The sequence below is a fragment of the Clinocottus analis genome, unplaced genomic scaffold (genome assembly GCF_023055335.1).
Source record: "Clinocottus analis isolate CAN_PGR_092001 unplaced genomic scaffold, fCliAna1.0.p SCAF_19, whole genome shotgun sequence".
Taxonomy (NCBI): Eukaryota; Metazoa; Chordata; class Actinopteri; order Perciformes; family Cottidae; genus Clinocottus; species Clinocottus analis.
In genome coordinates this window covers 9,298,969-9,326,487 of record NW_027175920.1, presented here as the reverse complement: position 1 = coordinate 9,326,487, position 27,519 = coordinate 9,298,969, and the positions used below count along the sequence as shown (strand labels likewise).

General features: G+C 39.7%; 3 protein-coding genes across 4 annotated transcripts; all 3 read right to left on the bottom strand.

Annotated features, from left to right (window-relative positions):
• Nucleotides 1-766: 766 nt before the first annotated feature.
• On the bottom strand, nt 767-16,292 carry kctd5b (potassium channel tetramerization domain containing 5b). 2 transcript variants are annotated; one of them, XM_068583647.1, is made up of 7 exons: nt 15,883-16,292; nt 9,645-9,753; nt 9,199-9,290; nt 8,987-9,082; nt 8,686-8,790; nt 5,761-5,886; nt 767-3,907 (listed from the first exon to the last, which is right to left on the bottom strand). In XM_068583647.1, the coding sequence occupies exons 1-7, from the start codon at nt 16,102-16,104 to the stop codon at nt 3,878-3,880; spliced, it is 780 nt and encodes a 259-aa protein (XP_068439748.1). In that variant the 5' UTR covers nt 16,105-16,292; the 3' UTR covers nt 767-3,877. The 2 variants fall into 2 exon arrangements, with proteins under 2 accessions (XP_068439748.1, XP_068439749.1); XM_068583648.1 differs by lacking the exon at nt 8,686-8,790 and having other exon boundaries at nt 15,883-16,289.
• A 328-nt stretch (nt 16,293-16,620) lies between these two features.
• pdpk1b (3-phosphoinositide dependent protein kinase 1b) lies at nt 16,621-24,359 on the bottom strand. The gene is made up of 14 exons (XM_068582667.1): nt 24,071-24,359; nt 21,858-22,139; nt 21,634-21,676; nt 21,378-21,515; nt 21,103-21,247; nt 20,882-20,979; nt 20,670-20,745; nt 20,489-20,557; nt 20,225-20,321; nt 19,899-20,072; nt 19,590-19,807; nt 19,386-19,443; nt 18,944-19,096; nt 16,621-18,803 (listed from the first exon to the last, which is right to left on the bottom strand). Exons 1-14 carry the CDS (start codon nt 24,092-24,094, stop codon nt 18,690-18,692), a joined length of 1,689 nt encoding a protein of 562 aa, XP_068438768.1. The 5' UTR covers nt 24,095-24,359; the 3' UTR covers nt 16,621-18,689.
• A 176-nt stretch (nt 24,360-24,535) lies between these two features.
• tsr3 (TSR3 ribosome maturation factor) lies at nt 24,536-27,500 on the bottom strand. Its single transcript, XM_068583525.1, has 6 exons — nt 27,077-27,500; nt 26,602-26,812; nt 26,054-26,247; nt 25,766-25,933; nt 25,234-25,288; nt 24,536-24,890 (listed from the first exon to the last, which is right to left on the bottom strand). Exons 1-6 carry the CDS (start codon nt 27,195-27,197, stop codon nt 24,734-24,736), a joined length of 906 nt encoding a protein of 301 aa, XP_068439626.1. The 5' UTR covers nt 27,198-27,500; the 3' UTR covers nt 24,536-24,733.
• Nucleotides 27,501-27,519: the final 19 nt, after the last annotated feature.

The window sequence follows — 27,519 nt, the reverse complement described above, 5'->3', positions numbered from 1 at the left end:
CTGTAGGGCTTTTAATACGATACAAATTCTAAAATACAAGGACTCAAATCTTAAGAATGGCCACTTCGAGTTGTAAGTGAAGATCATATTTGCTTTGCGGCTGTTGCTCATCGCTCATGCGCAGTGCAGCTGTCTAACGTACGAACATGAAGCAGGCTTAAGGTTTAACTATGAAAATACGCAAGACATGTACTATGCGTATTACTAAGAATACTCGGTGGCTGAAATCTGTGCATAGTTATATGAAATAAAACGTATTATATATTTCTCATACATTGTGAATGTCAGGACAAGAGATGCCCAATTTTAACAAACACGGCGGGTTTCTATCTTCTCTTGTGCAACATCTTTGCCGAGACTATGAGCCCTTGCAGGCACTGTTAACCCAAACGACTACGTTTAACTAACACATTGCATAATATACACAGTTGCAAAAGAGATTAGATTAAATTGAATTTTTTGTGTGTCTGAAACATACTTTTGAACAGTTTCATACTTCCTTGTAAAAAACAATTAGGTCTACAAAATAAACAGGCATGTTTCAAGCCAACTAAAGCCATTGAACGGTGTTTTGAGATACTTACACAAGAGGTCGCTATTCGTCAGAAAAACAGGATTAGTTGTCCATTTATTGATATAATAGCAACATGTCAGAGGAGAATTATGTCATGCAAATTTTTATAGAATTAGTAATAAACACAGATCACACATGGAAGAAAAAAACGATACACATTTATGAATGACAATAGTTTTATTGGGTTTACCCTTTGCAAGACCATATAGATATATCCCCTTAACCTCATACTCAGTTTGCACATGTTTAACATTGCATAAGATCAAATAGATTAGTGATCTATGTGGTGATATGAGAAACTTATTCATTGATGTAATTGCTAGATAGAGGAAAAATGACACAATAATTTCCTCTGATTACAAGAGTGAGCATCTTCAATCATGCACTACAGTGTCTGTGGCTTATGACTCAAATGCAAAACAAACTGGGCACTTAATAAGTATTAGGCTACAGATTTGATAAGTTTGTCCATGACATGAAATGATAAATGATGCCAAATGCTCAGCCAGACAGCCTGTTTGTGAAGCTTATTAAAAAGGTAGCTGCTAAAGTAGAGGGGACACACACTTCAGACCAGAGTATATCAAATTAAGTTACAACTGAACCAAGCAAACCAAATGCAAAACATTTTAAATCTCATTGTAGAAAAAAAGACCCAAATAAACTTTTGCTTGGACCCAACGCAGGTGGATTCAGCCTATTAAAAGTGAGCATCTCTGCCATCGGAGAGGGCGGAAAGCACGATTGTCTGAAACGCTCAAAAGGGTGAGAGAAGTGGATAAAGTAACTCATCAGTCAGCACGTCTGTGTGAATATCAGTTCATGTGGAGTGGGGAGTGCTAGTTGCCATTGGTGAGGTCACGCAAATCGGACGAATGTTAACGTATGTGAGGAAGTGCAAGACAGTACATAATTGGAAGGCTTTAGAACACTAGAGCAAATGTAAACATAGCCTAGCTCTGGCAGGAAATCCAGTCTACTTTGATTGAACCTCTTTGCAGATGTCAAATGTTGCACTTTAAAAGCCCTTGTGTGTGCATTTGTGTGTATAAGTGTATAGCTATATCAAAAACATGCATTCATACTTGTAATTTTCGCGACAATATAAAAATTGTTTTAATCAAGTGTATAGGTGTACATGTGGATAAATGGAGGTTTGTGTGTCGTTAAGAAGTCTATATGTACAAAGTGTGCCAGCATTAAGAAATGTTTACTCATCCCTGACACTAAGATCAACGTGTACAATACATATAAGACATTGGATTTTGGTCATTGGGGGAAAAGGCAATACTAAATGATTATTTGTGAATGAAATATCCAACCTATCAAAACCACACATCAAATCTGAAAACAACTTTCTATAAAAAAAGAAAAAAAAGTGTTCTAAAATGCAGTATTTACACTATTGACATTACAGGCTTGTAAGCAATGTGCACAGTGCTGTTTTCCACTGTAGTGCTTGTAATGCTGTGTACGAAATCTACTCAAGTCAAAATGCTTAGAAGAATCTATCACAATGCAGGAAAAATACATTTGCTTTTTTTTTTTTTTAAATGTAACAGTCAACTTCATAGACAGCCAAGTATAGCTTTGTTATTAGTTATCAAAACATGTTCCAGGCATGTTCTCAGTGAAAGACACCATGTTCAGCATCAGCTGTTTCAATCCTAACTCAGACATCTCTAGTCCTGTACAAACAATGCAAAACAGAAGTTAACATTGTTAAAATCATCTTGTTTTACAAGATCCAGTATAAACAACTTCCGTTCCAAGTTGTGTTTTCTTTACAGTGTACAAAAACGTGCATTTTTTTAAACGAGTTAAATATTAATATTGAATTTGGATTATTTACATCAAAACAAAATTCTCTGGATATTAAAAGAAAGTCCTTCACCACTGCCTTTAAGCAGTTCCAGCCCATAAAATACTCCCCCCCACTCCGCCCCTCCAAACAAATCTCAATCAAACAAGATGCTCCCTAAAACATACACAATAAACTAGTCAAGGAAACTCAGAAGTCAGAGGAAAACTTTTTTTTTTAGTCTCATGGAGGTTTGTCCTGACAAAAAACAGGACAGTGATGTTACAAATAATAATGTCACTGTAAAACATAATTCACATTTTAAAAACATCGTTGACTATTTTGGCAGTTTACTTTAGACTTATGAACATGAGGAGGAGGCCAGAAAAAATGTCTGGCAGATTAAAAAAGGGATACAAATTTGTACTTCACAACATTTAGAGAGCGAATTTACTTCTTTACACCACAAAATCCACGTTTTCAGGAGCAAAAGAAATCTTACTTTGAAACGACATTTTGAATGAACAATGGGTAAAATGTGTATCCAATACTTAACTGTATAATAAGAATAAAAATGTTTAAATGGACTTCCTGAAATTTATTATTTAATCCTACAGCACACACAGCATAGTATGTGGGTAATTGTATTACTACGGTTGCAGGATTACATGGTGCCACAAGCAACTACACGAGCAACGCATTTTACTTTTTATGCAATAAAGCTCGCCATATTAGGCAGATATACGTATCTCTCTGAAGTCATTTCATTTGGTGTATGTGATGGGGACCTGTCATTTATTGACTTAATGCCTCTTTCCCAACATTATCAGTTCACATCCTGGTCCTAGAATAAAATTGTTCCTTTTTTGACAGTGAATATACACCGAAAAAGTTATTTTCAAATCAAAGTAAAATGTTTTAAGTGCGAGTGTGTGTGTGTTGTACAGTTGGGATCCTCATGATCACAAATCTCAGCATAACTGTTTAAAATCTTTGGGAAAACATTTTATCGATTTGTTTTAGGGTTGAAGTTCACATTTAATAGCGTAACTCTTTACCACGTGCTAAAGAAACACAAATCCCTTCTTAATATTTCTAAACAATGATTTTGAGTGATGAAGACCATACTGATTGATCCCATAGCAGAACCTTGACTTAGATTCAAGAATTACCTCAATAGATGACCCTGAGTGAATCATTGGCCTTATATGATGATGGCCATATTCTATAGCGTAAAACATTTGTAGATTGCAATTCCTCACTCTCAATTAAAAAAAAAGAAAAAAACATGCCGCTAATTCAAAAAAAGGTCCAGTTTAAATGTACAGGCACACATTGTCAGTAAACAGACTTATTTACATCAAGAAATAAAAACAAAAATGGAGAGAAAAACACTAAATAAATGCACACCCCTCCTTTAAATCTCCATTGTGCCAAACGTTCTTCCCCAAAGATGATATGTGAGCATCAGAACACCTGGAGCTCATAATACTGAGTCCTCTTCACATCCGGGAACCCCTTTCCTGAAGGATCTGCAGAGACCAAAACATTATACAATGAACAAAAACACATTGCACCACATGCTCTGAAAGTAGTTGTGTTCCTGACTCTGTTCAGCCCACTGTATTCCTGCCACAGTGCATACTCTCCCAGCCAGGAGCACTCTTCAAACTTACTGAATGGGGTGCGGAGAAAAGGGAAATGCTTGCACAAGTGACGAATAAAAAGCATACATGTGCTGGAGACTATCTAGTATGTGGTTCTAAAGCCAATTGCGGAGCCCATGAAGCTTCCTTGCAACTAGAAAGACATGCAGTTGAAACTAACCATAGCCCCCGGAAAGATGCTGAACTACAGAAGAGATGACGAACGGAGAGCAATATGAAGGACACAGCAGTAGAATTAAAATGCAACACACCGAGTTCAAGTTCAGTATAGATTTAAGTTGGTTTTTTTCAACCTTTTATTTTTAGCATAAACATTCAATGGGGTTGTTTTTTTTTGTTTAATCACAGCGCTTCTTCATTCCCATTCTGCTTCATCTATTTTGCGTTTTGGGACTTTAGTTGTGTTCCTGACTGTTCAGTCACACAAATATATTATTATTATATCCTGTATATTAGATGTATAATATACAGGATATTTTAGGATGTTTCTAGATATCTTCTTTGTGTAAATCAAGTGAGATTAGGATTGGTTGATATAAATGCCATGTCATAAAACGTATTGCCACATTTACTGCAGTAAAACAATACAAAAATAATCATAAAATGCACCAGTTATGTCAGAGCAACACTACAACACCTGTTTTTGACAATTGAATGGACAAAGTGTATGTAGTCACCTCCCTTCCCTATAAATGTCATTGAATGAGGGGCAATGAGTCAAACTGCTGCAGCTGATGATTCAAAATCCTCCTTTAAACTAGGCTGTGAGCATAACAATTAAAGGGGTCTTATTTACACTACTGAAACAAACAGAGCTTCCATCTGGTGCAAAAGAAGTTTCAACGGCAAAGAAGTGTTCAACTGGTCTCAGCAGGAGACATCTGGCTTTATTTATTTAGACTCTGAATACCGACGCTGGTTTTCAACCTGTATTTAGTCACTTTGCTCTGGTTTGAAGTTTTGTCTTTGCCATGTGGAGAAAGTTTTCAGTAGTGTAAACTGCATCAAGGAGGAACAGGGAAGAAAGAGCGGGGACCAACTAGAGGCTTGGTGGAGGGACTATGAGCAGTCTCACCAGTGAGTTATAAATGCTCAACCCTAATCAGAGTCATACATTTCATAATCCGTCTCTTCGTCCTCACTCTGAGCAACATGCAGCATGCAAGACAGCACAGAAGACAAGAAAGACATGTTGTAAAAATAATGGAAATGAAAAATGTTAAAAAGGAGAACGAGGTGAAAAAAAAATAGTTCGAGACATTAACAACTACATTCAGCATGACGATCGAACAATCATTTTGTAACGATATCATAATGTGTTCAAAAATGATCTTGTAAAATGCAATTTTGGCGTGAAACTAGAATAAATGTTTTTTTTGGGAGAGCGTCAAAATGAAAGTTGTTCAGGTCTGAATCTTAACAGGAGATCATTCTTCAGTTAAGAAAACGTCAAAATGAATGTCTGCTTTGCTTACATTTAATTTCTCTCTCTCATCACTTGTGTTTTTTGCGGCAGGCTGTTTTCTAACTGAGGGACTGAATATTCACAACGTTCTCCTTCATAGAGCTTTCTCATCAATAAAGGAGAGGGGCTTTCAGTTCCCTGGTGGCATGTTCATAAATGCGCTGCATTTAAAACATTCAGCACAGGCCATCATTCACAGATGTTTGCTGTGGAGGGATTTTCAACCGGCCTCCCCACAAACTCAGACACTTACCTTGGCCTTCTCACTGGGCTCACTGTTTGTCCCGTATGATTGATTGTGTAGCTCCTTGGAGACTACACACAGGAACTCGGCTTGGTCTTCGTTTCCGTAGTTGTAAGAGGAGCCTATGCTGACCAGCTAGAAAGACACGAGAGCAGAGCACAGAGGAAGAATTAGCTTAAGACTGATGAAGTAGAGACAAAAACTGGGTTACTCATGGCGGGGAAACAGAGGCAGGGAGACATTAAAGTCATGTAAAAGAGGTTGACAACCAATCATGGAGCACAGAGGGGCGACAGGTTCATGCAACTCAAATTTAAGGCGTGACAATATATTATTGTGGCGCTTCTGTAATTAGACATAGCTCAATACAGTTTATACAGACGAGACTAATCGAAGTGCGGTCTGTGTGACCCTGACTCTGAAGTTTAATTATCTTGCATTTTTGACTTTATTAGATACACCATATAATATGAGATACAGTGGGGATGACACACAAAGGTCCTCAGTGAGGTTTAAAGCCAGAATGTCGTGGACAGTGCACACAGTTGTATGTATCACAACATATTAAACTAATACAGCAAGAAAAGATTGTCGTCAGAGGCTATTGAACCTATTCCCAGTGGTAAAGGATACTTAGTTTGTATTGCGTTTTATAAGTGGAATTAGTTAACACACATTTCTGTCTTTTCAGGACCTGCAGAAATGCCAACATTGAGAACCAAAATAAAATCATCAATGAAGATCAAAGAGCAAACAGAAAATGTAATTACCAAAGTATTTAGACAGAAATAAAATACATTAGTGGTTTAAAAAGATACGATTAAGGTAAAAGAAATAGCAGAAAGACGTCTCACTCAGAAAAAGAAGATAGGTATTGAATACAAGTGCAGGGCTCTACCACAGGAAGCAAACAAGCTGGGTGAAAAAACGTTGGGGGAACAGTGGATTTGACTTGATAGGACCATGCTGGTTTACAGTGAATAGTTGGAAACAAATTCATACAATCAACTCCTTAAAAATACAGTATTTCCTACAAACCACATGAAAAGAGAAAACTACAAATTAGGTCACACCCATCAGTAACACCCGCTGCATGTTTTAGCTCTGGGATTTAAGACAACATGTGTTAGGCTTTCGTTAGTGCTTCGACTGCCATATCAATTTAGATTAATAATTTAAAAATACAAGATCCGATGAGCTGGATTCTAAAAACTTGCTTTCTTTGACTATTGGTTTACTCTATGTTGTATTTTAGGCAGCTGTAGCTCCGTAGGTAGACTGGGTTGTCCACTAAGCAGAAGATCAATGATATTGATAGCTCCTCGAGTCCGCATGTCGAAGTGTCTTTGGACAGGATACTGAACCTCAAATTGCTCCCAAAGGGTCTGGAGTATCGGTGTGTGATGAGCATTTAGACTAAATCCTGATGGGCAGGCTGGCAGCTCGCATGGCAATGGAATGAATGTGGGCGTGAATGTTGTCATGTAAGGTAAAGCGCTTAGAATAGTCAGAAGACAAGGAAGGTGCTATATACATGCCATAAAAAGTCAATTTATCGTTTGATCATGTCTGCCAAAGTCTTTAGTAGCATGGCTTGCCAGTCTACCACAAGCGTTGAGAGAGAACTGAGTGCATAACACAAATTCAACCAATAGACAACATCAGTAAAGCTAGTGCTTCCAACACCAAGGGCCTTTTTTCTTTGAGCACTGAATGCATCAGTCAGGGAAATAATTTGCATTAGAAAATCCCACATATGGTATCTGTAAATACGACGCAGGCATTTTTTTTTCATGTCAGTTTGAATAAAAGACCCAAACAGACACAAGAGGATATTGAAAAAAGAATCATCGATAAGATCTTTGTAAACACCCTGAAAAACATTTTAAAAAACAATTCCTGTTTCTGAATAACTGCGTTTACCGCTGAATGCTAAGTGTGTGTACACGGCAAGCTACATGTAAACTGTCTGTACCCAGGTGTGCATGTTCAGACATGCATGGCCTCATTAGCCACTCCTGCCAGAGACTTGTTGTTGTTAAGCAATCTTTCTCACATTAGCTCAGTAGCCATCGTAGATTCTACTTGTCATGCAGTTAAAGAGTCAATGAGCACCAAAGCCGAAGACTTTCTAGGTAAAATACACTTCAACAAATTGTTTCCATTAATGAAATCTTGAACCAGCCGTAAGTCATTAACGCTCATCTCCCCAATAGACGCTCCTGGGCTGACGACCAAGCTTTTGGCTTTGCATAAGAAATGTTTCTAGGTGTTTCCCATCTGACCTGTGTAAGGAGATTAGAGATAATTCAGCACTAATGGAAGATCCAGAGATCACTTGTCTCAGAGAGACTCATTCATATATAATACACAAAGCGTAGTTTCTCATTAGAAATATTAGCCTTTGGCAGCTCCAACTGAACACAAACGCCCATGTAAACTTAGACTATTCACGATTAATGTTTGAATGAATATATATATATATATATATATATATATATATATATATATATATATATATATATATATATATATATATATATATATATCCAACCTGCTGGGAAAATAAAACAACATTTCACTACTAAACAACCAGCACTATATCACAGCACAGCCCCCAAAACAGCCAAGAGCCTACGTGAAAGCAGAACACAGAAAGCTGTTGACAAGCCTAAACACTGTGAATACAGTACGAATGAAAACATAGAAATAAAAAAAGCATAATAAAACAAAAATCACAGACAAGACGACGTGTCATGGTCTCTTAACCTCACTGGTGAGCAAGCAGTACAAATGAACAATGAATAAAATCAGCTAAAAAAAAGACCCACAGCTATGTGTCTACTTGGGACAAACGACGGCCAACGGGGTGTGTATGGACAACATGGGGACCATGCAGTGACCAGCCCGTGGACAGAAATTTGTTAGACACACCTCTCCGCTGTTGTTTGGCAAAGCAGACTCCTCTCCCTTCACCTCCCTTGACACAATCAGCAGAAACTCTGACTGGTGGGCCCGCCCGTAACCTATACTGACAAGCTGCAACGACCAATCAGAGCACAGAAGGGATGCCCGGATCATGTATGCGGACAGTGAGAAAGATGCGATTTGCTGTTTAGCTTTTTAGCCGTTTCCAATATTGAGGATTGGACTTCTGGGTCAATGTGAGCATAGCGGGGTGGGTGAAGCACATGAAAGGAGGATTGATGCTGTAATCCTACAGGAAGAGATTTACCTGTTCAAACTTCCAGCCGTCAGACATGGTGGACACCATCTGTGTCAGCTCCTCCTCCTGGCACTGCAGCACACGGTAAACATGCTTCACTGGAACCTGAGAGGGGGACAAACGTATGAGAGATGTGGAATCGAAAGGGAGAAATTACACAAAATGAAAGGAACAAGACTGTCATATTCATGGGAAAAACATTTAAATAAAACTTCATGTACCTGTGATGTTTTACAGTCGCGATCCCTGATCTTGTCCTTGATGAGCTTTATTAATGATGTGATGTTGTAGAATTCGGCCTCTTCTAGCACACCTAAAACGGTGAAAAATAAACACTTAAGCTTATGGCACACACATCCCTCGACTACTAAAAGAATCTTCTTTAAGGTTATGCAGAGATCCAAGTGGAATATGTAAGAATCTATATTCATTTGACCAGTCTAATGATTTGTATTGCACTTGTGGTCTGTCAAAACAGAGATGGGATGGACAAATAGGGACTTTATTTTTTTGCAATCATTGTCATGACATCAGTTTTTACAACAAGGAATGAACAATAATGAACGCCAATATTGACAACAAATTATGTTACCAATTAGTTTCTCATGCAACATACAACTGTATTTTGAGTTGGAATACAGTTTCTCATCTTCGACAGAGGCATTACCTTCCTCTGCCAAGTCCCTATTGAGCACCAGCTTTCCATGTCTCAAGTAGTTCAGCACTGGCCCAAAGTATGTGGGGTCTCTGTCTATGAGATAGGCACCAGTTTCATCCTGAAACACAGAGAAGGAGAGGAGGAGATTAATAGAATAACACCAAATTCACTTACACAGAGTGTTCGATTGTAAGAAACAATTCAACATTTAGCCACACTTAAAAGAACCCCTGACAGTAATTGTAATTCAAAGCATCCAGCACGGGGAACACAGTGTACACACAGAGATGAAAGTGATTTCAAATGTTCCAGTCCTTAAAAAGAGAGACATGAGCAGGCATATATCTTACGCGAAACACAATCTACTGGGGGGGAAAAACATCCCTGTTCATCAGGGAATAAAACTCAAGGGATGAAAATTATGAGGTCAGCTCCTCTGCGGATAATCTCTACAGGGGTTGAGAGCACACGTGCACACAGCTTTGGGATATCACTTCACTATTCCCAGCGGTCTTGGGTTTGATCCAGAACTACTGGGTATTCCCCTATTCCTATAAGTACTGTGATTAGACCGTCTTCGTCTCATGGGGGAAGAGGCGGCTAAAACAATTAGAGCAGAACATAAAAAAGATTTGGAACAGCAAGCTGAATCCACCATGGGGACCAAAAGAAAGCACCTTGGCTTACGACCAATAATTAGCCTAGTCAACTCTAGTCTGCTACATAGTTGGCCCAACACATAATATGAGTCTGTTTGAACTGCTGTATTAGGAAAAGTTGTTAAATACAATGTGACCTTAGTGAGTGAAATGGCTTCACATTTACTAAAGCGCTCGGAGGAGGGAGGACAGACCTTAAGCAAATGTTGTGTTAATCCTAAAATGCTACAGGATGTTTGCGTTTGCGTCAGTCAAGTAATGTGGCTTCAGGAGCAATCCTGGCAAATTAGCCGCATTGATGGTCAGTGGAATATTGTCACACTCTGCAGGCGATGACCAAACTCATGACATGACTACAATGAAGAACATGTGATTAGTCACAGTTACTTCGTCTTCACAAGCTCAGAGATGATTCCAACTCAAAACCCATTAATCGTTTCAATAATGAGACAAGGCCCCTGTGCATTTTCTTTTGTAATGAATCTGAACCCTCCTGGCTGGTTGACCTCGTTTGCAAAGCGAAAATATCCAACGGGAGCCTAATGGAGCTCTATTCTGGTCTTATTGCCTTGTGTCAGTTCCTTACACTTCCATAGTCACTGAAGTGTGGAGGGAACTAAAGCTGCACAGCTCACCACATTCAAACTGCACTGTACCTAAAAGGTTGATTTTAACATAGGTTAGGTTTCTAATATTGGTCGAGCATCAAGTTTTCCTTTCAAATCCTATCAAAAGTCTGTTGTGTACTCAACAGAGTTTTGCTTTCAGAATATATATTATTCAGAATATATATTATTCTGAAAAGAGATACTAGCTTGTTATTAACTAACGTGTTATAATTAACAAATGAATAAGATCCATTGGCCTTGTTTGGACTGTTAATAGAAGGAAAAGCAGAGGTGGAAGTTAAAACACTAACAATGGCTTTATTTCCCCAATTACTGATATTACGGCGTATTCCTGCATTTGAAAAGTCAGTATGTCCGTTTGGAGAAAGGTCTATTCAACTTCAGATTCACTTCCCATTTTCCTCTTCATCCTACTTCCACTGGAAAAGCTCTGAAGGGACAATTTGGAAAACCACTCTTATAACAAGAACTTGCAGAGGCAGAACATACTACCATTTACTTGAAAAAAGGTATATGCTTTTTACATAACATTTGGTAATAAAATGGGTTAACATACACTTAAATTCCATTGGTCAAGTGGTAAAGGCTCTCCCATTAATTCCCTTCTTTCAAAACCGAGCCGTCGTTAATGATATTAGCAACACCTGCACTCATCCTACTAAGATGAGTCAAAAAGGTCTGCTGTGAAAGAGGCCGATGGCATTATATAAATAAACTTCTGTAAACAGCCTCAAAGCACTCCCACTGATCAAACACTCAAAGTTATCATATGCGTACACTTTGGTAAACCGGTTTTCTGGCAGTTGTGCTGACGAGCCCGTCGCTGGTCCTCAGGGTGCACAAGCATCCAAGGGGCGCGTACGGCGACAGTGACCCAGTTCAGAAAAAGATGATTAAGGGGGCTATGATTGGGGTGCCGCATGGACACAAAGGGGACAGTGTCTTTAATGGAAAACAAAAGACTGTGTCTCTGAGGGCCCCGGCTGTGGAGCACTGGGCAACAAGCAGAGGGATAAGGAGGGACGGTGAGGGGAATTGGAGGAGGGCTTGACGCTCAGTCTGAGAAAGTTCACCATCTCTGTTATAATATGATTGTGATGATGAACAAAACTAGCTTATCATCTATGAATATCGAGGTTAATGTGAAAAGCAACATTAACGCAATATCGAGATTCATCAATTACATAAAAAGAATGATAAACCTACATGGGACACGGCCAACAGCTTGAACCAAAGACACAAGGTGATGTTAACAAATACACTGACAACGCCTACAACACACACCAGTAATAGGTCAGTTCCCTTTAGGTCACGTATGCTAAATAGTGTTGTACAAATATTGAGCTTCCCGTACATACAGTGACGAGAGCCAAGTCAATGCAGGCCTAACCATGACTGAATTTAAATCCAAGATAACTTGAATTTAAGATAAACAGAAGCAAATTAGAAGATTAGCTATGACGATTAACCCTATCATTTTTCTCCTACACACAATACACATCCTCCCACAGGAAATACCATGTCGACCCACCCTTCATGCATGTGATGTCCAAAAAGACTTTTTGCAGACACATTAATGCTGAACGCCAATTCTTAATCCAACAAAATGAACAAGTCGCTGCTTGTTTGCTTGAGTACAACGACGGGTGTACACCAAACCTTTGCGTGGCACAATTCACCCAGTCAAGTCAGACAGGTGTGTGCATATTCACTGCTAAATTTCTTGTAAAAATAGGCTTTCAATTAATACAGCAGATGGTGGTTAGCAGTAGTTATCAAAAGAAAAATAGCAAAAGCAAATAGCAGTGAAGTCATTCCAATTTGCTCAGACTAGTCATAAGGAGAACTAAAGTGTTATCAAACGCTGCTCAGCCTTTACTGCAGTCAAGCTGGAGTACAAGCCCACTGCAGAAACACCACTTAAAGATGTTGCAGTAGATCGTCTGAATCACATGACTGTAGCTACTTAGCCAAGTGGAAGCCTGATCCTTGTAGAGTAGGAGCCAGGATTCCCTCTGGAGTACAAGCAGTAATGGCATAGTCAAAGAGGCATCCAACTTTTAAATAATACACACATCACATCAAGGCTATATTATGTGAAACTATCTCACATTTCAAGATATTTAACACTGTGCATTTGAATGAGTTTAACCTTTCATGAAGGCTGGGAAGAACAGTTCGCCTTGCTACCATTTTCAACTCTGCAAGGCAACACCATTAGTGTGTTTTGCAGAACAATGACTTTGCAGAGCTGCAGGCAGTAAATGAACAGCTTCTTTTCAAAGTTCCCAAAAAGTATTGCCGTCATAATGAGAGGCAGTTAAGTAGCTCTACGACTAAGTTGGCAAACCCGGACATAACTACAAACTGGAGTCTTCTCCTGGCAGAATGACAAATAGAAAAAGAGAATGGAAATGAAACGATTGGTCATATTGACGACTGACTTTGGTGGGGAATGGAATTCCAAATGACAACATTTTAATTTATTGCAACACTATGAACAATTGTAGGAGACTGGCTTTTTAAAAAAATAAAAAATAAAGTTGCTTTAAACCAATAAAGCAAATAGGTCCATCCTAGAGTCACACCTGATTTGCCAATCGTACTTTGCACTGTCCTGTTGAGCACTTACTGCAAGAAGACACAGCAGGAGGAGACTGAGATATCACTGTTAAATATTTACATCGTCTCCCATGGTGTGCTCAGGCATGACATAGAAGCAGAATACAGCATTTAATGTGACCATATTTTTCTTACACATGCCGCAGAGAGAACTTCTTTGGGCATCAAATGGATATAAATATGAAAAGAATAAGATGTGGAAGGAACAAGAACCCTTTGTGATGGGGTGCTTGAAAGATTGATGCAGCTCTCAAAGCTGGGTCGCTACTTGAGTGTTCTTGAGCGCAGCAGTTTGAAAGCAGGCATCTGCCAGAGGGATGGATGCCCATTGATGTGCAAATCTCAGCTTGGACAATTGATAACTTTGAGAGCAATACCTACTTGTGATTTTGCAGCATCAAATATTCACACAGGTCAAACAAACAGTCATAACAATAAATATCTAATGCGACAGCAATGAGTAGGATGTTAATTCTGGGGTAAATTATTTAAAAGAATATTTTCTGTTGTTATGTCTTTGCACATGACAGCACTTCCTCCACTTTCTCCCTGAACTACCCCAATGTGCAAAACAGGCTCGAGTCAACAACATGAATAATGCAGTTCTCCTTAAGAGTCCTGCTGAAGCACGTCAGCCTGCGTGACTGAGAACTGAACCACTCATTTCCATGGCTGAGAAATACAATACTGCATTCGTACAAAAACAGAGCTCTTCCATGATCCGATACTCTGCTGGACTTCCTATTCGCATGCAGTTGTGTGATGCAAAAAATAAATAAATAAATAAATAAATATATATTCATTCTTCTCGACTCAGTCGTTTATTAGATTAAATTATGCCAATATTAATTGTTTTAGAGACAGAAGCAAGTGAAATAATATCCAATGACCTGTTCTTTACTAGAAGCTATCTATAATGAGATAGGAGAGAGGTAAAGTAATGGCTTGAGACTCTGATACACACTTAGGACAAAGGATTTAGATGGACTGATCCGTTGCTCATGGGAGGATAAACTGACAAAAAAGCAAGCTGATTATTTAGAGCTTAAGATATTTGCATGAAAATACGAGATGAGCCACGATCTCAGCTTAGTATAAAATAAGGGCAATGGTGCAAGTAGATGAAAACAATGAATAATGGGTTAGTAAAATTAACAACGAAAAACAGAGCATATTATACTATGTATACAGACACTAATACATTGTGTTTGACAGTGCCGGAGGGCCTTAAAGCACACACACACTGCTGTTCAAACTGGCAGATGGACAAACAGAGAGAAGTCTGCTTTTGGAGCATTGAGGTCATTCAGGCAGATGAGTGACTTCATCCCCAGCTCTCAGTTGTCAGCAGCACCTCACTCCACTTGGCAATGACTTATGTGCTCATTAGGGAAGCCTTGCAGCCAGCACAGGGGCTGATTACTGCACAGAAACTGAGCCAAGTAACAAACTTACCTCAAGAGGACGGGGGGAAAACACAAATTGATCCAGCAAAAAAGTCCTTCTATGTGTAACGTTACATCATTTGGCAATTCAATTATAGCATGAAAGCTTGGAGACATTTCAGCCACTTGCTGGGCAAGAAGAAAGCTATTAATTGTCAAGCGTTTCTGTAGATATGATATGAAAAAAAGTGTGCTTTTGGAATATTATGCCCTTTAACATGTTAATTAAATGACTATGTTCGAGATTCATTTAAAAAAAAAAAAACATTAATCAAAATGTTAAGCTCACCTACGGTCATACACAAACATACATACGTGTGTGTGTGTGTGTGTATATATATATATATATATATATATATATATATATATATATATATATATATATATATATATATATATATATATATATTTATTAAGTGGATGCCGTCCCTGTTTGACACCTCGCTGAGAGCAACGGCCTCAGATCTCAGTGGGGAAAGTTTCCAACTAACCTCCTGAGCAACTTGATCATTTTGCCTGGAAAAGCTGTAAAACTATGTCAGCCATGCACTGTTGTTGAAGTCAACACTTTAAACAACACGTGTAGGGGACGATGACCACAACACCTAGCAACACATTTCGGCATTGACACACGCAAAGATCGTGTGTCATGTGGTGACTGTCGGAATCTAGCTAGCGTCGCTGTGCTAATGCTAGTTAGCCACAGTAATGGGAGTTAGCACAAAGTGTGAATAAACCCTGCTTTTTACACAGCGTGGCCTCTTGATTAAACACGCTGGTAGGCACAGTCAGCAGCCCAATAACTGCTCAACAATACAGTCAGCAAGTATACCGTAATGTAGAGGACATCGAAATAGAGTGCAACTGTAGCGCTAGCTAGCTTAGCATTTACCTTGTCAGAGTCGAGCTCGGGGTCAGCTTGGCTCAGTCTGTACAGAAATGATTTGGGATCTCGGCACAGCGTCTGTCTCGTTGTTAAAAAATAAGTCCCCCCGACATTTAGTCGGATCCACTTCGACGCCCCGACACCAGCCGAGACGTGTCTCTCCGCCGGAGAATGGGCCAAACACCTCCGGTGGACGGAGCCGCTGGTCTCGGAGCTGTTCTCTGCCATCCCTCTCTTCGTCTCCTCCGCTCTCGAGCTCGGCTGTGTGCGGCTGACAGGAAATATCTGAGCTGCAGCCACTAACTTCGGAGTCCACAACTCATGCAAAGCAGGCTGCCAGTGCCACAGCCACTCCTACCGACCCGCTCCGCCGGCACGGACACACACTAGTGTACAAGTCATCCCAGAGAAGAGAGACGCTCTCTGCTTTGACCCAGCGACGCCTCGACGTTGATGATCTCTTGATACTCAAAGCCTGGGGATGTCACAGCGGATAAAGATGTCACTTGGTGGCGCACAGTGGTTCATGATTGGAAGATAGAAAAAGTGGCTTGCACATCCGCAAGACCAGCCAGCTTTAAGGTTTTCTCCCTTGTAGAAGTAATTTCCACGACACAAAAGCGCTGATAATGGGCCGGTACTTTATTTACATCTTGCAAAATGTGAGATGCCATTGCCACTGACTGCTTCTGCTATTTCACGGTGTCATGACTGTAGATGGTAACAGAAGACAGGACACACGGCTTTATTTGTATGCCTAAATCCCTACATGCTTTAATTACTGGACTACCAAGCATTAAGTGGAAAATTCATCATTCAACATCTACTGACCTAGCGCACAAATAATCAGAGAGAGAATGAACAGATTCATTAAATTATCAGAATATGATTAAATCACTGAGCAAATAGAAAATGTATGATATAGTAAGAAAAAAGCTGTAAAATATTATAGTTTACAATAATTATTCACATTCAAAGGCTTTACATCTCAATACATACACAACATGGCCCCTGAACATGACTTCAATCCAAATGATTCATATATTAGAATTTAAATAACACAGAATGAACTAGAGGCTAAACAATAGCCATCAAATAACCTTATACAAGAATAAAAATACAAAAACTGTATCCTAATATCATTGCATTACTTGCTTCAGATTTTAATAATACATCATCTGTACATCACAGTTCTAGTCAGTTACAAGCCAGGTAGAGTTTTCCATACACAATGTAACCGACTGCCATCGACTTGATTCAAACAATTTCTCTAACTAGAAGAAAACACTACTCTAGTGCTTCCTCAACTTTATAGACAGATACAGCAATTTCATCGGTTATTTGGATCAGATAGATATCTTTTAACTGACATCCAACCACATTGAGCCCCGGGCCCCTGGGCCAGAGGGTCCTATTCACCTATACTCCAGTCACACACTGCACACACAGACTCAGCTGAAGGAAGAGGACCTTTGGAAAGGACCTTTAGGTAATATGTCAAAAATTAAAAGCATTATGATAATACATATTGCTAAAACAAGAGCACAAGTTAAATCAGTTGCTTTAATTTCTAATGGGCCAAATGTCAGAATGAAAACAAAATGGGGCAATGCGCCCGATGAGGCAATTCTGCCATCTTGTCCAGAGAGAACAGCTTTACTGTGATTGCGTCGGAGAATGATAGTATGTGTATGTATCACTATTGATGAAGGTTTTCTGTTCAGCATGGGGTGGTCAGCACATACGATTTAGTTTTCAATAGGACGTACTGAAGATGAGCCGACTATCCCACCGAAAAAGAAGTTGCAGAATTCACATCACAAAGAAATAGCCAGTGAATGGTACAGAACAGCCAAATCATCCAATAAAATACGCTATGGTTACCAATGCAGTCAAAAATACCCACCTTTAAACTTGAATAAACTATATCTCCAGTGCCCTGGGAGAGAGAAGCGGACAAGGCTGAGCTACAAAACTGGCCATGCAGGAAAGATAAGCAAGTTATGATTAGGAAGTACAAGCTAGTGGCATGTTTACCCGCCCCCTGTTAGCAATACATCCTAAGTAACGGCTACGGAAGGCTCACACTTGTATGGAGACTGATTCAGACCCATGTCTCACTGCAGACCGGCATTCTGCTTTGTTACATCGAGACCTTAATTTGACTGCATTAAGCAAGTTCCAAGAGACTAAAAAACAACTCAAATACCGTGGGAACACTTGGGCTCTGACAAAAATATATATAGGATTTGTTTTGGTAAACATGTGAGGCTGAGTCAGCTTACAGTATCTGTTACAACCATGAAGTATTATGCTCTAGAAGTGGGGCCTGACTACAGCTTGCACGTACGATGTAGGAATAGGATATGGTTTAATTAAGATATCAGGATAGGCTCTGGTTCACAAAAGCTAGATTTTGTGTTATGGTATCATTGGAGCAGGAAACCAGTCCTTGCATTTGAGATAGTCCTAGCGGTAGCTAAGCTTGTGTCCCTTTATAGGACAAGCTTGCCCCTCTCTTCCCCCCTGCAGAATGTACAAAAAGCAGATGTGCATGGTGGCAGTCTTATCATCCATACATGGAAAAATGCAATAGAAGCCTCACAGAGAGCACAAAGAACAAGCAAAGCAACCCTGAATCCAAAGTTGTATTTTTCCCATGGTTCTACTCAGGAAAACAAACAAGGTCTAGATGCCAGCGTCTCTAAGAGTTTGTTTACATTGCGGTGATGAAGGGCACTAAAGAGGGTGTTACTCTGCTCAGTGATTGGCCTCAGAGCTAAAGAGGAGTGGCCACAGGAGGAACTGTGCTCCTATAGGCCGGGGTTTTGGTGCTTTTGATAGATCTTTCTCCACACTTCATGGATCTTCTTGCACCATCTGTCAGCATTTCCGCTGGGGTCCATCAAATAGTATGTTCGGTTAGGCTGCAAGAATCACAGAGATGCAAAAATAACAATTAAAAAATTAAACTACAAAGGAGGAGAAATTCTCATCAATGGGCAAGTGTCAACTACTGCTGGAGAAAAATATACTGGACGGACATCAAAAATAAATAGTAATTTACCGTATGAACAAAGAAGGTTTTGAAGTTCTTGGCCTCAGGGCGTAGCTCGAGGGACCAAGGAATCTCCCCTTTCAGGACCTTGTTTACAGGATCCACGTAGTACAGGTGTGGTCCTTCAGTGAGAAGCAGTTGTCTCCGTCGAGCAAACAGACCCTGCAATGGAATGCCAGATGTTGAGACAATAGTTCAACAACAGAATGAGCTATGAGACTTTCCTAAGCACCGCATTTAATTCCCCTTTACCTTTTACATATAATCAGTCAGAAAAATACCATGGGTAGTGACTTAATTTATGCTGAGCCAAACTTAACCTGTTTAAATTTTACTAGAAACATACAGGCCCTGAATAGTCTAGCTGGCAGAAAAAATCTTCACCTTTAAAAAACTTCAAAAGGGTCAAGTAAACATAATCTGAATTACATGTCCTAGAATTCACACACACCTTTCTTTTATCCACTGGGCCCATCTTGAGAATCAGGTTATTCTCCACAAACTGATGCCTGTGTAAAAAAGCAACATGAGATTACTGACACCCACTCTGTTTCACTCAAAACAAGACTTGAATACAGGAAAGATTCAGATTTACATGGAACAATGAACAGCACTCTAAAACACAGTTAAACAGGCTGCTACATTGGGCTTTTACCATGGGTTTCCAGTGGTCTGTTTGTCCAGCAATAGCTGCTTCTCTTCTTCAGTGAACTGCAGATCCAGTTCAAACGAGTTATTGTCCAGGTCATGGATGTACTGCTCAATATTGCTGCTGGACCTCTGCGGGGGTGTGGATTCATGTGGCGACAGGGAGTGTGATGAGCTGGACTGGGCCACCTGCATGTTGCTGAACTGGCTCAGGAGGTCATCATACTGAGTTTGGAAATGAGACAGTTGAGAAAATGTATAGTAAGTTTTCCCATTAACAATAAAAAAAAACCTAGACTGTAATAAAATATCTTACGTTTCCATAGCAGTCCTCATCATCCTCAGACATGGCTGGCAGGTAGGGGGTGAGCTTGGGGGGTGTCTGTAGGTGTAGGTCACTCCAGGAGATAGTGTCGAAGAAGGGGTGCCGTCTCAAAGGGTCGTACCCTCCCATCTCTTCACACCCAATCCGCTTGGAAGGGTCCAGTGACTGAAAGAAAACCCGAAACACATGGAACATGCATTTTCATTCCGTAAATCACCAACACCAGCTGACGCCACAAACTTATTAATGAGTCCCTACAGATATCAGTAACAATTAATTGTACCTCACATATATCAGCATGGTTCTTAATGACTTACCAAAAGCTGTTTGACAAGATCCTTGGCTTTGGGGAAGAATTTCTCGGGGAATTCATACTCCAGCTTTATTATCTTCTGGAATATTAGGTACTCATTTCTGCAACAAATAAAACACAAGAGGAAAAGAACAAAAAAACAGGGACTGTTATGGAAATGTTGTTTGCTCGAGTAATATTACTGGGGCATGGTTGTTGTCACGTCTCGCATTAAAGTTCAATGATAAAATCAATCAATGGAAATAATGACAATTAACTTAGTACTCACCCAGCTCTGAAAGGGGGTAAACCAGCCACCAGCTGATAGGTAATACATCCCAATGCCCAGAGGTCAGAACTAAAAACGTAAAACAAATAAATGAATTAAGTCCAATGTGACGCCATCATTATCTGACAAACATTAAAAGAGAACAATAATTAGCACATCTACAGCGATTCCAAACTCATACCTCTTGCAGGCAGATTTCTCTGTTAGCAGCTCTGGAGACACATACTGTGCTGTTCCGACGAAGGAGTTTGCTCTCGCTGCCAAAGTGTGGAAATAAATGGTAAGAAGACATGAATAACTTCATACTGCTCACAGTTAGTAGAACGATAAATTCATGGAACTAACACAATTATTATACTTCATGTTTAAGTAAAATCAGGATTGTGGTTATACCTTGTTTACTGTCTGATGATAACTGTTTTGCTGTCCCAAAATCTGTTATCTGGATGTGCATGTCTTCACTCAGAAGAATATTTTCTGGTTTCAGATCTCTGAAATGAGACAAAGCAGTTGTATGGGGACTTATGGGGAAACAAACACTTAACGGGATTTGAAAATGGTATTTGTTTAATTTTTTTAAAGCAAACAGGGATAAAACAAACGGTAAGTCTTACCTGTGTATTATCCCCTTATTGTGTAAGTATTCTAGAGCACAAACTATTTCAGCTGAATAGAATCTAGTACAGGTCTCATCAAAAGAACCAATTTTGCGAATGTATTTCAGGAGCTCTCCATTCTTAGCGTAGCTGAGGCCAAAATCTAAGAAAAGCTAGTTAAGGAAGACTGATTATTACAATTGTTAAAAGATTTTTTTGACACATTAACAATAGAACAAGAGGTAAATTGTTCATGTAGCACAGACGCCTTGACACAAGGATTAGAAGGATACACAACTTCTCATCATCTTGAAATGTGAAGTAGAGCTTGACGAAGAATGGGTGTTCTAGATTCGACATCAAATCCCTTTCTCTTTTCACGTATTGGGCTTTGTTCGCCTTCACAATATGGCGCTTCTCTAAAATCTTAACTGGTGAAGAGAAAAGACAATTTCAGGATAAAGTAGTAAAACATACCAAGCAACTTTTTCATCTTGATAAAGAGTGTCATTAATATCATTCATCAAAATTTGATGCATTATTACTTACTTGCATATTCTTTGCCCGTCACCTGCTCTCTTGCCAGGACAACCTTAGGATATAAAAAGAAGTCACATTTCAGAGAAAATCTAGCAACTTGTTTTGTCAATTCCCCTCAAATTAACTGAGGATGTATCATTCCAGTACAGTAATCAAAAGAATGTTGGCATGTACCAATATCTATAGTATAATATAGTATAATTCACAAGCTAAGGGGAATGCAAGTTACATACCGTCGAGAAGGAGCCCTCTCCCAGTATCTTGCCAAATCTAAAGTCCTCTGGCTTCTTCTTGCGTGGCTGAGGGGCCTGGACAGCCGGCTGTGTGCGGTCTGCGCTCTGGCTGCCGCCAGACACTCCGACAGCCTCTGAGGCTGAGCCCTGCATGCTGGGACAGTGGCTACTGCTTGCGCCTGGGATAGCAAGTGGCGAGCAGGAGTCAGGGTGGTTTCTTACCATTGATGGATGCGAGCAGGAACAGATGACAACGCTGGGCTGAATGGGCACAACATCATACTGGGAGAGGAGAGAGAACAATGAGAAGATATTCGTCAGCACGGTGATACAGTTGTGGTTTTCTTTCTTTCTTTTTTTTAAAGCCATAGTATATATTCTCTTAAGAAATACCGTTAAACACACCCGAAAGCTAATGAATCATTCCTTCGTTATGACTGGCAATCAGTGTGCTCATATCTAGCAACTACATGCTTTTTGGGAATAAGGTATTACAATAACAACACATAACTTCCATATAACTTTTTATAAAGAATATCTGTGTTTGTAGAAGATCATGCCTATCTCTTCAGCCCTTTGAACTGGAATGTAACATTTTTTTTTTTACCATCATTCAGTGAGCAAACAGATTTCACAACAGCTTGCTAGTAGTGTACCATAATTACACCTGCATATCTTTGGATAGAATAACATAATAGTACGAGACAATTTAAAAAAGTGTATATTGTAAAAAGCAAATGAATACAATGCATGTGTTGGATTATATAAAAACAATATAAACGAGCAATTGTCAGTTTGTGTTTTCAAACTGGTTAAGATCTGGATCACAGAGTAGACACACTTTCCAAGGTTGTCAACTTCATTGACTGCACAACATTGTTGGTAGGATATCGCAAATGTACAATTTGTAGTAAGACCCCTTGAGGAGCAAAGTCTAGAATTGATAAGGACATGCAACGACTATGGGAGAAGCCTCTTCTGAGCCTGGTGGTCCCACCCCCAGTGTTTAAGTTGTGAAAACTATGTCAAAGTCACTGCTTTCATGTGACCGTTGTACTTAGTAGCACAACTGATCTGTATCCACATGATCACACTGAAAGGCAGTTAACGCACACAAACACCAACAAGGAAAAGCACCAAATAATTGTTGAGGATTCGAAGATAACATACAGCGACATGTTGTGCTTCCCAACAAACTGGCTGGTGCTTCTTCCACTGTTGTTTATTTGGAACTTACTGGATCAGTGCTGATGTTGTACAGCTTACAACTCTGTAACGTTAGTGAGCTCGTTGAGTCGGCCTTTTCTCATTCAAAACCAAGGTGTGGCCTTTTAGCTGCCTTATCCCGGACTTTACTGTATTGTGGCCAACTGACGTTAGTCGTGTTCCCATCTCCTGAACCACTGCTACAGGTCGACCGTGTAATGGCTTCTAGAAACATGTCAGCCAACGTTAACCCAACCCTAAGTACTCAGGTAACAACAGGCCTGTGAGAACTTTCTTTGCTAACTAAAGCCTGCTAGCGAGCTCTCGTTAGCTGCTGCTGCCGTGTCAAATGAAGCCGACAGTCACTGACAGTTATGAACTTAACGCAAACACACAGTCAATTAGCTCGCGATAGCCAACCAGGTAACAAGTAGCGTTAACTTCAAAACATTAGGCCATTTTCACACAGTGTCACTTAGCTAGTCGTGAGCGGATTTGATGTGCTGACGTTAATATCTACATTTCAAAGTGAACGGGTTGACAGTCGAAGTACAAAGTGTTCACCTTAAACATATGCATTCTAACCAAAAGGTGGGACGCAATAAAGCTCCTGCTAGCTTGTTAGCAAGCAGGAGCTTCGTCCGAAAGCGCGAACATGTTTAGCTAACAGATAACCGACCACGGGAGGACGGGCTTACGTCCAATAAAACTACCAACAAGCAGTTTTAAACGCTAAACCAACCGAGAATAAGCAAGAGGACATCTGGTCATGAACTAAGACAGGTGTTAGGCAGTCCCTTTTAACATAGCACACAGTATGTGTTGTGTTAGCCAGCATTAGCGTGCTAACGTCGCTAGTGAGTCGTAACGTTGACCGATCTTTTGCGGCTAGCACCGCTTTGCCAAGTGAAGGCCCGACCTAACTATTTGTTGTCAAACAGCCACCACACTGCACATTTTGAGCACTGGCTTCGAGACGTTATTCTTTTTAGAGTCGCAAAACTTACCAGCTGACTTGTAGCTCTTGCCATGGGAGTTTTCCACGAGTATTTATTTGGAATAAAATAATTAGAGAAGCTCCAGTAATGGCTGCCTCTGCGCCTTCATTTTCGAGCTGTGACGTCGTTCCACAACAATGTTACCGCAGGACAGCAGAGGAGAGTCCCGCTGTGTCCGCCCCCCTCGCCACATTTACAACCTAACGCTACTGAACTTCATCGTACTGATAGGAATCGAGTCAGACGGCTGCAGTTGTTTATATATTCAGATGCCGCAGTCAACGTGCTCTACAAACTATTTTTTTTTTTGCGCCGGTCTGTTGCAGATTGACTAATGATGCATCGTAGCGAGGTTTCTCTTCAGCTCTCTTACACCATTTTAACTCTTCAGGCTGCTTCAACTTTTGTGCAGAAGCCCACACGTCTGTCCATCACAACATGCGTACCGAACAACAACCACCACGTATTTCAATATAACAGTTGCAAGAACTCGTTTATTTAGTCTGCGTTCACACGAAGACAAACATACAATTGATTGTATACTTTTTTTCGGGGATGTTTGTACAAAAGTGCAGAGCCACAATTAGCCTTCAGGTTATTTATGACTCATGAGTGTTGAAAAAGTTTCGTTAGTCCTTGGAGTAAAAATCCATAAAATATGCTTTATTGTGATTACTTTGATCCAGTCTTATCCTCTTCATGATGATGTGATACTGTTCTTGAATCAATGTTGCTCTCCGTTTTTGTATCTTCATCATCATCATCATCATCTTCCTCTTCCTCTTCCTTCTCCTCCTCCGAGGTGTCTGTATCCTCATCTTCAGGTGCACTAAATACAGAAATACAGTTTAAAGAACTTTGGTAACTAAACCCATGGAAAATAAACTGATGTGCATGTGTTTTTTGAAGAATATTGTGTATATTCCAAACAATGTTGAACAAGTTATTTCAGTTCAAATGTCAAACTTGTATATAGTGACATACTAGCAGAAATAAATGCAGGATCTAAAATTGGACAAAATGCACCAGTGAAAGGACAGGATCAGTGCTAATGCTTCATTTATCATAATTGCATTACTACAAAGTATGCAAACTTACATGTGTCTGAGGGATTACCTCACTCTGATAGCGGTTGAAAATAAATGCCCTCATGAGCAATATTAAATACTTACCACAAGCGTCTGTTGAGATTCCCACATGTTACTCCTGAGTTGACGTCAAATGGATCTGTGAACAAGGTAGATAATTAGCTTTTGTTCAGAAAAAGCTTTGACAATAGGGGTCATCACTCAGCAACAAAATGCATCACTCTCTTTGTTTGGGTCAATTTTTCAGACACGCTAGAAACAATTAGCCCGGTTCCAGACCCCTGAATCACTGCCAACATCTTGAGCTTAGTCACTTAATGAGACAATAATAATTTAGCGTCAGTGAGTCTCCATAGGAAAACACATTGTGAAAAAGAATTCAATTATGATATTTAGCCTAGTTTTCCAAAAATCAAGTTACGCATGATTTTACCATAGTAAAGTTTAATTAGATATGATCTATTTTGAGAATAAAAGTTTAACATGAAGCCGAAAAAAAATAAAATAAAGACAGATATGGGACAAAAACTGAAATGACCCCAAACATCTCTGCTGCACAAATATATTGGTAAACACTGAAACAACCCCCAGTTTATTAATTTCTCCGCCATTTTACCAAACTCCTCCTCCACTGGTTCAGATGTAAGATATTCTTTTTCTGCAGCGAGCAGCTCTTCCTCCGACTGGCATGCAGCATATCGGTCCAGCAGAACTCTATTAAGATCCAGGAACCCTGTCCCCCACTTGAATTTCTTTAACAAGAGCATTGCTAGTTCTTCAAAACCTGCAAAAATCAGATACACCATGTTAGACTTTTACTGGCTTAACTTGGAACAGGATACAATAAACTGTCTGGAAGCCAACACAGTACATCATTCCTAAATAACTAAAGCTAAGTCCTTACCGACAATGCAGAATGTGGCGGCCAAAGCCTCAACACAGGATAACTTGCAGGGCTTGCCGTAGTTGATCGGGTTTGCAGCTACAAGGAATGGCAGTAACCTGGGATGACTTCCGACCATCTTATTGAAGGGAGTCTCCTCCAGCTTGGCCCAGGAACAATCGATCACCGCTAAACCATTTTGAGCCACAATCTCTCTGTGAATTAAGTTTTTTAAGACAATGTCAATCATTTGATCAGAAAAAGAGTTTTATCACAAAACAAAAACTATTTTGATAATCAATTAACCATTTTAGTTTGCTATAACATAAAAAAAGCAGGCAGAAAACAATCAACATTAATAAGTTCTACCAACAGATTCAAAAAGGCTAAAATATCCTTCCATTTCATAATAAAATTTGATTTTGGCTGCTGATCAGACATAAAACATCTCAAGATCAAACTTCATATATACAATTATTCACTGATCAATCAAAATAAAACATGACAAATAACTGGTATATGTCCCAGTTTATGGCTTCATGATGTGTTATGATTCAAAAAATGCACACCTGTCTGCCGGGGTCACATACTTTGTGCCCATTGGACTCAGTATGAGTCCATGGAATCTCTGATTGAGACGTAGGGTGCGTACAAAGCCCTTGCGTACCAACTTTCTGCCAGTACAACGTTTGGGGTCACAGTGACCCAAGTCCCACATGGCAAGTGGACAAGGCATTTTCACCTGGGGGGCCTCTGCACCCTCCTCTAGGTGAAGACTTGCTGAAAAACACAGTGACAAAATGTACATTATGATGTGAATGTGTCATTAACTTCCTATATAGCCTAAGTTAACAGGTTCATATTTCAAACTGACAGAGTTGCAAATAACATTTGTTTTAATCATTAAAATTAGAGCCTTAAGAAGACATTGTATTTTGTTTAACCTTAAGTCATGTAACTTTAACCCTCGAAATATGGGCCAAGCACAAAACAGCAACAATATTAGGACATCATTAATACTTGAATTAGTCAATTCATTATTACCTTCGAAAGCAGAGTGCATGTCTTCTGTAAAGGCCTCTAAGGTTTTCCCCTTCATTTTATGCCTTTTTTCTTTGCTCTTGTTGCCAGTGCGCTCAGACGAGCCCTGTTTCTTTCTTCCCATGTTGCAACCAGTGGACAGCTAGTCGGCTATTGTCAGATTACAAGCTGTGTAAAAACTAACCAGCATGTTCACCTGTGTTGCTCTGACGTTAGCTAGCTAGCTCTACCACACACACTAGTTTGTCTAATGTAGCTCGCCAAAAGTAAACCTTTCGTATTTTATCTCCGGGTACACCATTCAATAGTTAAAATAGATTGTCACAATACAACAGGCATTAGTCTGCAAGTAGCACGCACTTCTTTTTTTACACTATTTAAACTAGTTAAATCGTCTATGGCTCGTTGAAAACGCGTTGTCGACTGAGCCGTCTATTGCGCATGCT